The following is an 18,223-nucleotide window of genomic DNA, read 5'->3' on the forward strand; positions in this document are numbered from 1 at the left end:
GGTGTAGTAATGTAACAATTGTTAAAGGTTTTAAAGCGATGCGTGCATTGCGAACCAGCCCTGGACTCTCCTGACCGTGGCTGCCGCCTGCTGCTGATTGGGCGTTATCGCTTAATATCTCACACTGGGCTGCGGGGCGGTGGCGTCATCTAGTAGCGATGGTTCACACTACTTCGCCCGCAGCAGTGGAAGGTAGAAGGATCAATCCGGCCTGCGCATGCGCATGGTTGCTGGTCAAGAGGGTGAGGGGGCCGCGATGAAATGGGAAAGAGGCCATCGGAGCAGATGGCCGGGCATTGACAAGCGTGATTCACGCTGTACGCTATGCTTTTATTGCTACCGCCATAAGCGCCATGGTATGTTTACATGTTGAAACAAAGGTCATTGTGTTCGCCATTGGATATGTACAAAGTTATACTGTCACGTAGTAGTGGCGTTAAATAACACAGTAGAAGAACCCCGAATGACGAAACTGAGTTTAATTGGGAGAACATGCGACCAAAAATACAGGCTGCACAATAAGCAAAACGATAGCGGCGAACCCAGTCGGCGATCGTTGGAATCTAATTTGCGGGTCAAATGCCACGGCTTTTATACTTGAATCATGGGAGATTCCAGAGTAATTGCTGGTGCCCGCGTATCATCAATAAAGTGCTACATAATTCGTGGCGTACATACGATCACATTACACGAGGTTCAGTGAGAACAGACAACGAATAAAAGCGTCGGTAACATTCCAGTAAGTTCGAAATGTGCCGGCGCTTCTTGCGCTGAGTGATAATGCAGTTCCCGAGGAAAGGATAAATAAGAACATGTGTCAATATATAGAAAACGCGATTAAGATGAAGACTGATTTAGTTACAGCTACGTTGTGCTGATCGTTCTTTCAGCTGAGAACCATTGGTATGGGCTTGTTTGTGAAGGACCTTTTCAGGGTGCGGACCTTTTGTCGCCGGTCGCTGAATGGCAGGACGAATCAAATTGTGGTGCTGCGTGGAGATCGCGGAGAACTACCAATTCTCGTCCCCTTTCTGTGTTATCATTTTTTCGAGGCCCCGTGTAATGTCCTATTCTTACGTGTTTGTGTTGAAGCATCTGTCATGTAAATTTGAACATTCCAAAACATACTTTCATTGAAAGGTGCGATTGTGTACGCGGCTACAACTATATTATTGGCACAAGGCTGCGCAGCGTACTTCTCCGAAACTTACCTTGATCATAACTCTGATTAAGCAAAATTGGATTTCCAGACCATTCTATTATATTTCCCGTCTCCCGGTCAATCTTGACATCCAGGAAACCGAGATATTTTCCGAAGCGATAATCTTGGACAATAAGACAGCGGCTGCCATTCGCACCTGTGCGGTTGTATACGTAAGGATATGGTCCTTCCGGAATATCGTCCACTGGAGGTATCCCTGGAAAGATGAAAATATATGGCACAACTTCCACAAAAGTATTCCTCAAAAGGAATACACTTCTCTAGTTCGCTCAAAAATAGAATATGCTTCATTCATTTGCAACCCACATCAAACCTACCTTGTAGTAAGGCACTGCATCTGGGATGACGAATTCACACAAGCTGCTTTTGGCAGGTTAACTACCACTTTGGTGCCTAATCTGTTAAGACCAGCCATTACTACTTGCTGAAGGTGTCGTGGCCTTTACAGCTTCAAGAAGTACCCAAGTGAGCACTGCATGGGTACTTCATCTGATTTGTGTTGCATATTGCTGTAATTGTTACTCGTGCTGTCTGGTGATGTTGAGCTCAAGCCTGGTATAATGGCCAAGGCTGAGGCTGACGCTTCTGGTGGCGTCATAGACACAATTTCTAAACTAGATGAAAGGGCAACGAAATGGTCGTCAGAGAATTCGGCCAATTCAGCCAAAGATCGCATGTTTCTGCCGATATTCTGGATCATTCTAATCGCCTCGTAACAACACTTCAAGGCGCAACAATACGGAGGACAGGCCTCAACAACTTAACTCGCTTGTCTTTGGTATTCGCAAGGACTCAGAAGTGACGGTATCGTAGCTGAAGATAATAAAGTGTGGCGCGGAAACGCTGAATATAAAGGCAACCGGTGCACAGTTTGAACGCGTTGGTCGACTAGGCAAATACAATGCAGACAAGCACCAGTCTGTCATAGCAAAGTTCGTGTTCCTTAAGGGACACCAAAGGCAGACATTAAGTCAAGCCAAAGTGATAGATTAGTACACGAGAATATCTAAGGTGTCAATAATATTACGATATCATCGAGCGATGCTCAAGAGACGAGCCGCCGCGAGAACGACGAAGAAGTTGGTCGGTGCCCTAGGCACGAGTGAGTGTCAGCCTGGCTGCCTGGCTCCAGTGTAAATAGCGTGTAAATAGCATCTTTCGTCTGTGTCTTTCCACACGAGGTACACCCGAGAGGTACTGGGATCGATACCCCGTGCCTCCACCAGAAATGTTATGTGTTCAACTTCCATGCGATGTCGAGGGATGTCCGAACGGTCTACGACACTTGACCAAAAAGCAGCTGTACCGGCGAATCCACCGACAGCTGTCGGGCCGCATTTTAGTCACAGACTGCACCCTACCGACGGCAGCAAAGGGTGGTGGTGATGGCGTATGCAACGTCACCACTTCCCTGGTAGGGTGGCGGCATTTTTGAAAGGCAATAAAGGCATTCGGACCCTTCAGCTGCAATTTTTTCGTAAACTTAGTCTTTTCTTTGGACGAAAGAAGCGTTGTGAGTTTTCTCGAATGGTACTTAAACAGTCAACGTGTAGTTAGCATCAGCCTTTAGTGCGCCTTTAAAGATTTAGAACAGGTTTTTGCAGCTGCCCGTAAGCTTGAAGGCTTATCATTTTTCGTACTCGAAGACATAACATTTCCCACCTGCCAAGCCAGAACAAAAGCGATAAATTTGCTAAGGCATGAAACAAGCCGTATAAGATATCTAATAATAGGCTGCGCATGGATACGACAACGTATAGCGTTGCCGCGCAAAATGTTGTGCTGTGGGATAGATAGCATGAGAGGCGCACGTGCACTCATGACCGTCAAAAACAACGTCCTTTTTCCATTAAGCCGGCAATATCATTCTCATTTACTAACATCCAAAGCCGAATATCAAAGCGCGATAAATTTTCTAGGAGGCTCCGATTCTGACAGCCATTCTCAGCAAATGTTAGCTGCGGAGGAGAAGGTATAAGCATGTTATTGATGAGAGAAAAAAATAGGGGAAGGGAACGGTGCAGGGTCGGTCCCTATTCCAATACTCCAGTGGCCATCGCGACCTGCCCAGCTTGATCCAGGAGGCCCTTCTGGGCCTCGAAGTCAGCAAGAGCTAGGATGGCCTCCCAGGGCTCCCTTAGTAAGGTAAGTACCAAAGGTGAAATAATGGTATAAGGTCTTTTGGCGCACTCCCATATTAGGTGTGGCAATGAAGTCCACAATCTGCACCACGGCCAAGCGTTAGTGTAGAAGGTTGGGTTTATTTTATGGCATCCACCTAAATGTGGGTAGGTATGCATCCAGACATCTCTGGCAACGAATTTTTTTCCCTCACGAGCATCTACAGTATACAATTGCATAGCCGCTTTGACAGGCGAGGTGATGGCGCCATCTTTGCGTTTAAAAAACGACGACATCTTATCACGTTATCCAAGGCTCAAATCTCGCGATGGTTTGGGCCACCTGCCTAACCCGTTCTGCAAAAGTACAAATTCGTGCCTGTTACCGTCTTCGTTATTCAAACCAAACATTGGCCACCAATCCTCGCAATAGTATTGCTATTACAATGAAGCCCTGCCCAGCAGATATGATTTATCTGCTGGAGGAATTTTTCCCGGAGATCGAGGTTGCAAAGCTGACCTCTACCTGCGGAATGTCGTTACAATTCAATAATTTAATCGTACAGTGCAACTTCTCACAGATTGTCAACCAACGCACTCGTGGTTCAAACATCTTTGTTTTAATGCTAATAACCAACTGGTGAACAGTTCAACAAATAACATGATACGGGTACATGAATGGTTTTAGCGACCATAATCTGCTCCAAGTAACTCTTAATATTCCGTTACCATATAGCAGTGTAGAAAAAAAATTAAAATTTATCGAGGTGATTATGCTACAACTAATGCCGCCCTTCATACATTTTTAATAATGCATTGCTTCTTTCATTTAACAATCAAACTGTCGAAAGAAGCTGGGCGCTCTTTCGAGAGAAATTGTGCTTATTATTAAAGCAGCACATCCCAGTAATCAAAATATCCTACGATAAATCGAACCCATGGTTCACAAATTTTCTTCGGCGAATTCGAAACAAAAAGAAACGCGTATACAGGAGTGCTACATTATTTGACACATCATCGGCTTGCAAAATACAACTAGTGTTCAAAAAACTATATCTCCACTTTGTGCTCGGCTATACATAAGCATTTTTCACAGGACCTTCTATCTCTGTTGAATGCAGATCCTAAAATGTTTTGGCAAATCATCTGTCGGAATCGTGACTCTAATAACATTCCTTTAGATGATAGCCACTACGTAGCTCTTCTATACGATGAGTGTCCTTCATGCTTCAACACATAATTTTCATCTATTTTTACTACAGAAGATCCCTCCGCCCTACTGATGTTACCGATTTGGAATATAAATAAATGACGTCCATCGACATTCCTATCTAGGGGTTTGTATCTCTTGTAAACAACCTTAAGTTATCTAACTCCCGTGGTGTCAGTGATATTAACTTCAAAATAATAAAGAACACGCATCTGACTTCTAGCAAAATATTGTATCTGATCCTTAGACAGCCACTAACTGCAGGAGAGCTCCCATCAGATTGAAAGGCCGCGAAAGTACCCATATCCAAACACGGAGACAGGTATTCGCCAAAGAATTGCCGGGCAATCTTACTAACATGTATTTCTTGTAAAATGCTAGAACATATATTTTCCTCTCAAGTATACAACCTTCTTGAATAAAAAAATTTTTTTTTCTCTGATAAGTGCACGTTCACGAAAAGGTATGTCATGTGAAACACAGCTTTTAGAATTCCCAACTGGCTTGCATTCTGACACAGACCGTAAATGCTAGATTCATAGCATCTTCATAGACGTTTTTTCAAGGCATTTCATGGCGTAGACCATTGCCGCCTGATTTTAAAGTTATCCGCACTAAGATTAGATTCATTTACACTATCTTTGTTCCAGCACTTGCTTTCTAATCGCCAACAGTTTACAATCGTTAACAATCTTTCTTCGCCCTTTTCATGTATCACTTCCGGCGTACCACAAGTAAGCGTTTTTAAGCGGGTACTATGTTTAGTGTATATTGATGATATTCCGAATAACTTAGCGCCCCGACCACAAATTTTAGCAGACAACTGCATTATTTGCCGCCCTATAACCAGCATCGCTGACCATCTCCTTATCAAAGCCACCATCACCTAATTTTGAATAGGCGTAGCTCTTGGCTAGTGACCTTAAATTTATCTAAATCCAATGTATAAAATTCCTTTCATTTTACAGTCAATGTCTAATTTCACTTATCACCTGAATAATAACTTGCTTTTCCCAGGTACTTCATACAACTACTTAGGCATTATTCTAGTACCAAGCCTTTCCTGGAGTCATCACGTTGCTGCAATGTCTGCTAATAGTTCAAAATCACTGGAGTATTTACGCCGAAACCTGTGTAATTCACCCTACAACATCTGCATGCAAGCTTATCAGGCGTTTGTTTGTCCGTAGCTCACATTTTCTCTCCAATTTGGTCACCTCATCGGAAGAACCTAATCAAAGTGTTACAATAGTTCAAAACAGGGCCGCTAGGTTTAACTCACGTAACTATTACTACGATTCAACCATCTCGCAAATAAAACTTTGTATTTCATTTCAGTGCTTCTGTACTTGTGCCTTTGGACCTTTACAATTACTTCACAAGTACATAGAAACCGCAGCTATCCTCAGCGACTCGTGCAGAGCAGTCCGAAATTAGGTCAAGGGAAGGGTTTCGCCGGAAGCTTTCATGATTCTCCAGTGCGTAACGCAAGATCGGGAAAGCCCGGTCACCGTGATCTGGTTCCCCGCCCAGATGGACGAATGAAAGCAACAGACCCAAGAGTGACGCTAGGCCTTGGAGTTTTAACAAATGTGAAGCGCTTGGAAAGGAAGAAGACGAAGAAGAGGGTCAATTCATTGCCACGAACTTTCAACCAATCGTTTATTTCAAACCCAGGCTCGCATTCATATATTGACGACGTGACACCAAAATACCACGCGCAAAGGTACTACGTTGGTTTTGTTTTCATGCACTTACACATTCACAAAAGTGTTATTCTTCATAGGCCCTACTGTATCAACTAAATATAAAGCTATAGATCCGCTTTCACGAAGAAGTCCGAAAGCGGCCGGGGTAGAGGACCATGCGTTGAGCGCGTTCTGTCAGGTTGTCGACCTGGGTATTAGCCAATGGCTGCGCAGGTGGCGGGTGTGGGTATCGTGAAGGTCCGGATAGGTTGCGAGGAGGTGTCAGCTGAGTCGGCTGAGTCGGCTGGGGCACTGCAGAAGGGGCAGAACAATGAGAGAGGCTGTACATGGAACATTCAAGTACCGGGATCGCACGAATTAACGCGGCACGTACGCCGATCCTTCTCAGCTTAAGCTCCTTTCGGTGAGTTAAGCCGCCGCAAGGTGCGATCCAGGCACAGCGTTGAGTGGACGCGTGGAGCGCCAAAGCAATTCCTTGTGAAGAGGCAAGCTGCCCTTTTGAGTTGGACCGAGACGCGGTAGTGGGTTTTTGACTTCCGCTGCATTGTTGGCGGTATCTGTGTTCAGTTGGGCAGTTGCAGACCGACGCGTCTACGGTACCTGGACAGAACGAGTGCAGAAGTCGATAAGGCGACGCATATCCGAGGCTTCACCTTGGGAGCCGGTTACTTTTCTTAGCTCTCTAACAGAATCCGAGCCTGTGTATATATTGAGTCTGTTTAGCGACAGGCACTGAAGCTTAGCCAAGCTTGTGGCAAGTGACGTGTCTCGCATCCAAGCCCTATATTGGGTGTCGCCATCATCGGAATGACGACAGTGCACCCCCGGCAGTGGTAATGGGAACGCCAGCTAACCCTTTATATTGTAAACGTTGTAATATTGTCCCGCAGAAATTAATTTACGCACCAACGGAATTACCCTTGTCGGCATCGGTGTCACTACGATGTTCCGTATAAAGTCTAAATGCGATAAAAGCGGCTGCGCACCGTATTGGCGGCGAGGACTTACGGAGTCGCCGTTTGTCGGGAGCGCCTCGCTTGCGTAGTATGAACGATAACGCAGCGCGATACTCATAGGTTTGGTTGACAGCGCTCAACAAAAACACCACCAGGGAGCCCTCCTAGACGTTTCTGTAAGTACTCTGAAAACGACATAGTTTTTTTTTACTGTCAAAATGTTAATCTTGGCCAAACAGAAACCACAGAATTATTTACAGACGCTACCGAACACGTACAGTGAACGCCCACTGCGCGCAGTTGCCGTGGTGGAGTCGCCCGAAGCAGTTTCTAGCGTGAAACGTAGGCAATCATTGAGAGAAAGCTATGTGAAATATGTTCTTATAGTGGGCTGTCTGTAGAACCAAATGGATCGTAACAAAAGGAAGCCTGTATGCAGCGATCGCACAGGTTCACAGCGACCGATGGCTCGTCTGAGTGCGTGTCCGCGCAATGTTTCGCTTTCGCTCCGAGCGCGTTTTCTCAACGTGCTTTAGCTACCGAGCTTTAGCACCGAGCTTTAGGCCTCAGCATATGAGCTTTTTACCATACACAAGCAACCTGTGTTGCGCAGACGCTATCAGAGCTCTTACTTAAAAAATAATATGGTTATAACTATGGACAGCGACGCCTAAAACGGCGCCTTCTGATGCGCCGTCGCAACAATTCAATACTTTCTTTTTTGTTTCTTCTAAATTCTTGGAGGTTTCAATATTTGCATTTCTCAAGTTAAACCGAAGTGTATGTTTGTAGGCCTTCTCAGCGACTAATTTCCCCCTAGTCCTTGATCTATTATACATTAATTGTTTTGTGCTAACACACTGAGCACATGCCATGGCTTTTTTACCGCACTTGCCGTTAATTACCTCTCCATTCCAGGGAACTTGCCAGTATCCGCCCCATATGAGCATTCGACAGGACGCGTTGTCGCTTGCACGCAATCAGAGATATTCAAAAACAATGTTGTTGTAACTAGGGACTTCTACGGCGACTTGTGGTGTGCCGTCGCGACGATTGAATTTTTTTTCGTTTCGTCTAAATTCTTGGACGCTTCAGTATGATTATTTCTGAAGTTGCATCGCACTGTATCTTTATCAATCGTCTCAGCGAGGACTTTCGTGCTGATTTCTTTTCCTAATCCTGTACTTTCATTGCTTGGTGCGAAAACAAACATGAGAATATGCCATGCATTTTGTATGTGCTTCTTACCATTCCCTTTCAATTGCACAGAACTTGCCAGTAAATAGCATCAACACGCTCATCGACCAAAGCTTCATGGCAATAGCCGGGTAGCGCGCGCAGGCGAGCGTCTCAGGGCCTGCTTTCTGTTACTCACTGAACATCGCAGCCCCGACGCCGTAGCAGAAACCTTCCTTGCGGAAGTGCTTGCGGCACACCCAAGTTGTAGCCAATGGGCGCTTGCCGGTTCTAAATTTTGCAATCCAAGCTTCAAGCAGCTTCTTGTCCTGTGGGTACGTGTGAAGGCTGACATCGGGCTCCGTTGCGTACGTCCAGCACTGAGGCACCGAGCAGCAGCCTATCATTTTCGACACCTTCAAAGACAGCCACTACCTTTCATAGTGCTTTCAAGTGCTGTGAAGCAGACACAGGAAGCGGGAAAACCTCCCCTTTTAATCAGAACCGCAATGTGGGTGAGACTTTAAACTTCGGTTTTCAGCTCGCTTCGGCGCTTCCGAAGCTGCCGACAGGGCAGCTGGGTCCACGTGATTCTTCATACCACGTCACGCCAATGGCGACGCCAGTTTTTTCCAGTTCAGGAGCTCGCCGTCAAGGCTGCAGATGCGACCGAAAGCGAGGGTGAGCCGAAACGATGGTGGCTTCATGCGGTGGTGTCTTAGGGGACGGCGGCCAGGGTTCCCGCAGTCTTTTCATGTGTGAAAGCGCGCGAGCAGGGTGGGGGCGGGGGTTTAGCAGAGAGATGTGATCGCGATACGGCTGGTGGCAGGTGTCGGTAGGTTAGTGCGCATCTCCTCTTCTACTCCAGCTGGGGCTCCTGAGCTCGGCTGCGGGCGCCCTATCTTAAAGGTAACCTGCGGTGTGTTCGAAGGCTACACACTCCAAGATAGCCGATCGCGAAGTGTGCGCTGTGCTCACGCCCACTTAGTTTGCATTTAGGTGAGGGTCGGCACGAAGGGGAATTCACTCGTCGCTGCTGCCGTTCTTCATCACAACGGTGTTCTAACAGCAAACGTCCATGGTCATCGAGTGAAATGTGTCTTTATTTGCATGTACACTCGCGAAAACTTGCTTGTTAACTTATTTTTTCTCATTGAGTAAGCGTACCTCTACTGTCCATTATGCAGATCATAAAACGAATGCACCTACTTCACAATGCTAGTTAATGATTTGCTGGCGCAATCAGTGCTTCCCCTGTCGGGTGAAACTGAGCTCTTCTATAGCACTTTAAGCTAGTTTGTGCGAGAGAGAGAGAGAGATAAAACTTTGTTATATCCTTGATGGGGTTCAGGGGTGGCGGGGGTCGGGAGACTAACCCCCAATCCCCCCTTCCTCAGACGGCGGCCAGTCCTTGCTTTCTGGCGGCGTCTTCGACCATCCGGACGGCCCAGAGCTGCTCCTCTGGGTCCAAGCTGAGCAGCAATGTCTCCCACTGCTCGGCCGTAGTTATGCGTGTGTTAGTGTGGGAGGTGTTGGTGGGTGAGGCTTTGGGGCATTGCCAGATAATATGATCGAGGTCAGCGCGGGCCTCGCACGCTTTGCAGAGTGGAGAGTATGCATCGGGGTACGGGGTTCGGAAAGGTTCGTGTCTGAAGGAGTCGCCAAGTGGTAGATTGAGACTTATTCAGTGTTTTGTGTGCTGGGGGGGTAGCGTAACCGCTCCCTGCGGTAGTGCAGGAGAATTTCTCTCAACGTGACCATTCGGTCCCGCGCGTGACCGCGATGCAGAACAGAGGGCTGGTCGGGATCGGAAGACGCAGGAGAAGGATGATGCGCCCGGTGTGCGAGAGCTCGGGCGGCATCGTGGGCGGCTTCGTTTCCAGCCAGACCCGAGTGACCAGGGGCCCAGTTGATCTGCACGCGGCGTTGCCTTGAGGGAGGAGTGCCAGAGAGAATCTTCTGTGCTTGGGGTGCTATCAGTCCTCTTGTGTAGTTACGAATGGCCGTTGTTGAATCGCTTATGATGCAGTGTGCATTGGTAGCCGCGTAAGCCAAAGCGATGGCCGTTTCTTCTCCTACTTCGGGTTGCGTGGTGAATATTGATGCGGCCGCGGCGAGGCGGTACTGCGAACCCGCGACTGCGACGACCGCCATGGCATTTTGGTTGGGCTATTCTGCTGCGTCGACGTAGGTTACGTCAGCGGCTTGGTCGTAGCGCTTTTGTAGTCGTTTAGCTCGTTCTGCACGTCGCTCCGGATTGTGTTGAGGGTGCATATTGCGAGGTATGGGTGGGATAACTAGTTGAGCACGAATGTTTGGCGGGATGGGTACTTTTGGTCCGAATTGGGTGGTGTAGGTTATGCCTAGGGTGCCTAGAATGTGCCTGCCCGTGGTAGAATTGGCGAGTCGTTCGTATTGGCTAATACGCTGCACTTCAATAAGCTCGTCTATGGTGTTATGGATGCCGAGGGCGTCCAGTTTCTCGTTAGAGGTGGTGATGGGAAGATGTAGGGCTTGTTTATAGGCCCTCTTGATCATGGTGTTGAGTTTGAGCTTGTCAGTTGCATTGAGGCTAAGGTACGGGGCGACATAGGTGATCCTGCTCAGGGCGTAGGCGGTTACCAGGCGTATAAGGCTGTTTTCTTTCATCCCGTGATGTCGATTTCCGATGCGTGCAATGAGGCGAGTGGTTTGGTGTACATGATTATCTAATTGCTTGAGTATCTCCGTGTTTCTGCCGTTATGTTGGATGCGTAAGCCAAGGATACGAATGCTAGGTACAGTAGGTATGCGTTGCTGGTGCACGTGGAGTTCTATGCGGGTGAGCCCGAGATAGAACTAAAGCTTGCTTTTGAAAATTTAAAAGAAACAAGCTAGTTTGTGCGAGCAAACGCTGCTTGTTTCTTCTAAATTTTCAAAAGCAAGCTTGACCTGTCCATTGGAAGGTTTTATATCAGGACAAACGTATCGAATGGGCAACTGCGAGCGAAAGCGTAGGCAATGCAGGCGGCAAGATGAACAGTGGCGACAGAATCCTGCGTTGTGAAATTCACGTGTTTATACTCAAAGTGAGCTGAAGTTTGCTGATTATTGTAAGCAAGTGGTTGAGACATCTTGAGGAGCTTTAGCAGCATAACCTGATCACGCAAGCGATGCCTCAGGGGGTTGGATGTAGTTATTCATTCAGCCGTGAACAGTTTGTGTTCATTGAACATATGTAGTGGGTCATTGCACGTATTATCTTTTGGCATAAAAAGACCTATGCACGTTATGTACCGTTATATCTTCTGGAACGCCACTCGCTTGCCTTTTTTTTTAAACTTCGGAGGGCTGTTATGATAAAGCAGTTTATTTGTAGCATGTTTATGGTGATTAGCGTTGTGCTTTCGCTCGACCCATACGGCAGCGACAACCTTAAGATGTAAATGCAGAAGCTGCTTCTGAGTGCCAAATAAGAAAAATCTATGGGCACTTTGCTGAGCTAAACTGCGATAGGCGAAGGCCTATCTATGACTGCCTTTGTTGCTGTTCTCTGAACTGTTCTGCGAACAGGCGCCGCCGTGGCCCCGAGCATGAGATGCACTCACAGCCATATGGCTGCAAGGTTTGTCGCCTATGTGCGCGCACCCCCACGCGCATTTTCGCGCTCTCCCACGCGCCCACTCGCACAGCGCCACTTGCATGGCGCCTCCTCTCATTGCTCCCCTCGCCGGTGATCATCGCTTTCCTGGGACCACCACGGGCTGCACCCGGAAACTCATTAGCCACTAAAGGCTTACGCCTTAAAATATTTATGCTATGGAACGAAATAAAATTTGGGAGATATTTGGCCGAAACAAGCGGGCAGCCGCAAGAGCATTAGCAGAAGCCAACAACGCCGCCGTCGACATTCTGTTATGCGGAACGTCTCGCAAGCATGAGTTTGCTTTCGATGCACTTGCGTGTACCATTTTCCTGAGATATTCGCAGCAGCGTGTGCTATCCACCGAAAGCATTCTTTTTTTTTCTGAGCCCGAGGGATGGTTCGGGAGCCCGTAACCCATGCGGAATTTCTGTCATGCCGTCGTCGTGAGACAATCACAGTCATGCCCCTATTGTGAGACCATCGTCGTAATGTCGTGGTCGTGTCATCGTGGTCAATCGACGTTCGTCATCCGAATATCGTTACGCCATCGCCATGAAGCAATCGTCCTCATACAGGTTTAGTGATAAAGACATTGTTGTGCATTCGTTGTCACATTGCCAACGGCTTGCCGTCGTGGCCGATCCATCATCACCAATGTAAGTTCGACATCCAGCTCTCGTCAAGCCCTCGTCGTCATAACGTTGTTGTCACGACGTCGTGGTCATGCTGTCCTTTCACCATCGTTGTCGCTTCAGTATCCTAATTCCATTGTCGTCATGCCGTCTTCATCATACCACATTCCAATTCCCTTTATTGCGTTAAAGACCACCGTTTAGGCGGTATTACATAAGGAGGGGGTCAGCAAGTGAAGGTTACAAAAAGCAGTCTTGATGTGTAACAGTGTATTGTGAGGTTTTCTGCAAAAGCTTGCGGACACGTTATGGCTGCAATGTCTCGGGGGAGGCCATTCGAGTCCACTGCTGTACGAAGAAAAATTGAGTCAGCGTAGGTGGTAGTGCGAGCACGTGAGCATTGGTTAATGCTGTGGGATGTACGCGTCGGTTGGATGACGTAGGGCGCGCGATTGAGGAAGCTGTGGAAAAACTTGTGAAGCAAACAGAAGCTTGCGATGCGGCGACGCATGGAAAGATGCGGGAGACTGGTTTCGCTTTTGAGGAATGGTGTGCTTATGTCATATTAGTATAAAGAGTGAATAAATTAAGTGGCACGATTTTGCACGGGTCCTAATTCGTTCATTAAGTATACCTCGTGCGGATTCCAGATGGGCGCCGCACATTCTAGTTTATATCTGATTAGATAGGCGAGAAGTTTTATGTCCTTCGGGGCGTGACGCAAGTGACGCTTTAAAAAAACGAGAGATATAAAAAAAATAAATTATGGGGTTTTACGTGCCAAAACCACTTTCTTATTATGAGGGACGCCGTAGTGGAGGACTCCGGAAATTTCGACCACCTGGGGTTCTTTAACATGCACCTAAATCTAAGTACATGGGGGTTTTCGCATTTCGCCTCTATCGAAATGCGGCCGCCGTAGCCGGGATTCGATTCCGCGACCTCGTCCTCAGCAACCCAACACCATAGCCCCTGAGCAATCACGGCGGGTACCGCAAGATCTGTTCGCCGATGACGCGATCTTGGTGACACGTGCGCACCAGGAAAGATCGCAGGATAAGGTGACGCCAAGGTACATAGAGAACTGGACTTTTTCAACACTTGTGTTAGAGATCGCGTACGCAAAAAAGCAAGAGATTACGCTGCCATTGAAATGAAACGAGCTTGAACTTAGTCGGATTAAGCTTCATTAGCCAAAGAGTGCATCTTTCCTGTACACGGTTAAGGTCACTTTGGAGCGCATTTTCAACTAAAAGGTAAGTAATTGTGCGATAGATGAAGCAATCGTCCGCGAATATACAGATATGAGAAGATGCGTAGATGGTTAGGTCGTTAATATATGTTAGAAACAGAAGGGGTGCGAGGACAAACCTTTCAGGGATGCCCGATGGCAATGAGAGGGAGCTAGAACGGTTATTTTAATAGAGATGAACTGAGAATGGTTAGTAAGAAATTGTGAAATTCATTCGAGAATGTGAGGGTGCAGGTTCAACTGGGCACGTTTTAGTAACAGGCGTTTGCGTGGTACTTTGTGGAATGCTTTAGCGATGTCCAGAAATATTGCAACAATCTGTAGGTTACAGTTAATATTAAAATGCAAGTCATGAATAAATATTGCCAGTTGAGTTTCACAGGATAGAGATTTGTGAAAGCCAAGCTAGGAATAATGAAAGAAATTGTTCGTGTCCAGCAAGTGCATTACTTGAGAGTATATGACATATTCCATGATTTTGCACGGGACGCTCGTTAGCGAAATGAGGCGGTAGTTTGGGGGAAATCGTTTGTCCTTTAAATTGTGGAGCCGAATGACATTTCCCACTTTCCAGACATCTGGCGAAATTCTTATTTCAAGCGACAGTGAGAGCAGCATTGAGAAATACACTGCAATAATTTGTTTAGTGTCTTTTAACACTTTGGAGTTAATTTCGTCCATGCCAGCCGATGACGAAAGTTTCAAATTGTCGAAAAAGGGCAAAATGCCAGCAACCGAGAATGTCAGTGGGGCCATCATTGGTAATGATGTATTAAGTGGCGTAGGAAATCGTAAATCAGCTTCTTTAGTAAACACGATCAGAACGCCACAATCGTCACATTGAGTGCGGCTCACCTCCTCTACGTTATCAGTCGTAAGTGTAATCTGTGTCGGCTGCGCGTTTATGACTTCCCAGAATTTTTCAGGGTTACTTGTTAGAATGTTAGGTAAGCCACTGTGATAAAATGTCTTTATATCATTTCGAATTACAGTATAATAAGCGTCTTCGGCAGCACAGCAGCTATCCCATGCGCACGCATTTCCATCAAATTTCACCGTGCGAAAGAGCGTTTTTGTTTTCTTGTGTTCTTAAGCTTTTTGAAAACATTGGTTTGTTCTCATTGGCAAGAAAGTCAATCTTGTGGGATCAATTATTAGTTAGCTCCATTATTTTGTCCCTAAATAATAGCCATTTGAGAATAAGACTTACGATACGGTCGCGCACGATATCATTACGATAGCGCACGAGCGCAGCCACGTGGTTTTATTTCTTCTTTCGCGGGTTTCTTTTTTAAACGCCGGAAGGAATCACCATGCAGCATGCATATTGCTACAAAAAATTGGATAGGTCGTTTTGAAATGCCCTCCACAGCGTAACGAAACGCACTTGGCCCTAAAGGCAGTATTATAAATTTTGCATAATTGATCTTAGTTAAATAATAAATTAAGTGTAATAGGAAAATGATCATAACATATATATATATATATATATATATATATATATATATATATATATATATATATATATATATATCTTATAAGCATTCTCATTCTTAAACCAATTCTACGATGTGACCGCCGGCTCACATTTCACACGCATACCCCTTTTTCCATTAGGACACTCTTAATGATGCGAATGCATAAACGATCAGAACTGCCGTAAAGCGCAAAACCTTGATGAGGCGGCCCGGCGATAGTGGCGGTGATTGTGATGCGATCAACCAGGCACAGGCAACGCGTCAAAAGATTGTACGCGCTTCTGCTCGTCTCACACTCAAGAATTTGAAAGTAATCAAAGAGCGCGCGTTGCGCGGCCTGGCGCAGCGTCAGGCATATCCTTGCCGTATATCCACGGTACAGCACTTTCTTTCTCTATGGTGCAGCGCCCTGTTCAGTGACGACGGGACAGCCTGGGTCACTATCTTGAGCACGTTCGAAAAGCCGACGTTCGATTTCGCCTCGCGCGATTGTGCAGGCTGCGCCGATATCGCGGCCTCGGCCAATCTAGTCCAATCGCGTGAGGCGACATCGAACGTCGGCTTTTCGAACGTGCTCAAGATAGCGGCCCTGCTCTCGATAAATCGCCGCCAGCCGTTTCGTCACGCTTTCACATCCGCGAACGGTTTCTCTTCACTCTCATCATTGTATTGAATTTGCTCCAGTGTTGTGATTCGCTGAGACCGTCGACGCTGCAGTGATTAGGCTGATATTCTGTGCGTGCTTGTGCTGTGTACCCTCATGCTAGAAAGGTTATGTGGAGTGGCCAGTGCGGTGACCGATAATTATGCCTAGAAGAAATTTTGTGGCAATACGAACACTTTCATCTTGCGTGTGGGACTCGCTCGCTATTTTCTGTGTTCTTCTCGCATACTTCTTGCGCCAATCTGCAGGGATGAATGGAGTTTGTCATTGTCCTTCCCTTAACCGGTTCCATCTGTACTCCACATGGGTGTAGCATATCAGAAGGCAAGTTTATCATTTTCGCTCCTGGCTCTATTTTAATTGAGTGAAAAAATGTTCGACAAACTTACCTTCTTGTTAGAAGACCGGCTTGCGTGTGCCTCGCTGGCCGCACTGACTACGTATTAGTAAAACAAGCGAACGCATAATTGTTGTCGCGTGTAAATAAACCGATCGTCGGAAGTATATTGTCACGTACGAGTTTCTGCCGCTGTGGACAAAAGGACGTTGGGAGGTGAAGGAGAGGCAGAAGTGTCTCGACAATGGGTAGATGGTGTTACCTTGGCTACTGAGCTACAACCTTGTAGCTGTATATATTATGAATAGGTATATTTTCTCCCCGTAGAATTTTGGTCGACGTGTGGGGTAATCTCGCTACCAACCGGCCCTGGACCATCGCAGCCGGCGTCACAACGGTTCCGCTATTATGGCTAGTGACGCCGCCTGCGCCGCTGACGCTGCATCCACCGCTCAGACACCGACGGAGTTAATGCTGACCCAGCTACGTCACCTGGGAATCTTCATCGACCATTGCAAGGTCGACGGTGAAGACTGGCTGACGTCATTTGAACGCATCGGTAAGCACAACAAGTGAGATGCCGCACTTTTACTGTCCAACGTGATCCAGTCCACACTGGTGGCTCTCCTCCTATACACCGGCAGCCCCACCGTGTATATGCGGCTGAATGCCAGGTCATCCAAACGCAAGTAGACAAAATGCTCTCCAAAGATATTACCGAGCCTTCCTGCAGTCCGTGGGCGTCACCTGTCGTTTTGGCTAAAAAGCAGGGCAACATCTGGAGTTTTTGTATCGATTACCGGAACTTCAATAAGATTACCAAAAAGGACATGTATCCGCTTCCGCGTATTGATGACGCGCTGGACTGCTTACACGGTGCCAGTTATTTTTCTTCAATTGATTTTCGCTCTGGCTACTGGTAAATAGCCGTGGATGGACTTGATCACGAAAAGACCGCCTTTGTCACCCCAGATGGTCTCTATCAATTTAAAGTGATGCCTTTCGAACTGTGTAATGCCCCTGCTGCCTTCGAGCGCATGATTGACTCTCCTCTGCGCGGATTGAAATGGACCGCATACCTCTGCTACCTTGATGACGTCATTATCTTTTCACTGAAGTTCGAGAGCCACCTCCACCGACTCTCAGCTACCCTTGTTTTCGACGAGCTGGCCTACAACTCAATTCTGCCAAATGCCATTTCGGCCACCGCCAAATACGAGCACTTGGTCATTTGGCTGATGCTGCTGGCGTTCAGCCTGATCCTGATAAAGTTCGTGCCATTGGTGAGTTTCCACTTGCGCGTTCTTCTACCGATGTTCGAAGTTTCCTAGGGCTGTGTTCCTATTTTCGGCAATTTATCCAGAACTTTGGCGAAATCGCTCGTCCTCTCAGAGACCTCCTCATCAACGACACCACTTTTCGTTGGGGACCCGACCAGGCTGGAGCATATTCAACGCTTATCAGTTGCCTTATCAGTCCACCCGTGTTGGGTCATTTTGATCGGCATGTGTACACCCAAGTTCGCACTGATGCCAGCGGCCATTGCATTGGCGCTATCTTGTCCCAACGACGGTGGGACACTAACCACGTGATCGCGTATGCTAGCCGTCTACTTTCAGCACCAGCGCACAACTCCTGCATTGCAGAACGTGAATGCGTGGCCTTTGTTTGGTCCATTGCTAAGGTCCGCCCTTACCTCTTCTGTCGGCACTTCACCGTCGTGACAGATCATCATGCCTTTTGCTGGCTATCCTCACTCAGAGACCCGACAGACTGTCTTGGCCGCTGGGCTTTACGTCTGCAAGAGTACACCTTTTCCGTGTCCTACAATTCTGGGCGGCT

The 18,223-nt window shown here is 47.1% G+C and overlaps 1 protein-coding gene across 1 annotated transcript in view; it reads right to left on the minus strand.

Moving 5' to 3' along the window:
- The window catches only part of LOC142591628 (protein 5NUC-like), a 162,611-nt gene that overhangs the window by 21,476 nt on the left and 122,912 nt on the right, over positions 1 to 18,223 (minus strand). The window contains exon 4 of the mRNA XM_075703926.1: positions 1,212 to 1,418. Within this exon, the coding sequence (XP_075560041.1) occupies positions 1,212 to 1,418 (207 nt within the window). The remainder of the gene's footprint in view (positions 1 to 1,211; positions 1,419 to 18,223) is intronic.

The sequence above is a fragment of the Dermacentor variabilis genome, chromosome 8 (genome assembly GCF_050947875.1).
Source record: "Dermacentor variabilis isolate Ectoservices chromosome 8, ASM5094787v1, whole genome shotgun sequence".
Lineage (NCBI taxonomy): Eukaryota > Metazoa > Arthropoda > Arachnida > Ixodida > Ixodidae > Dermacentor > Dermacentor variabilis.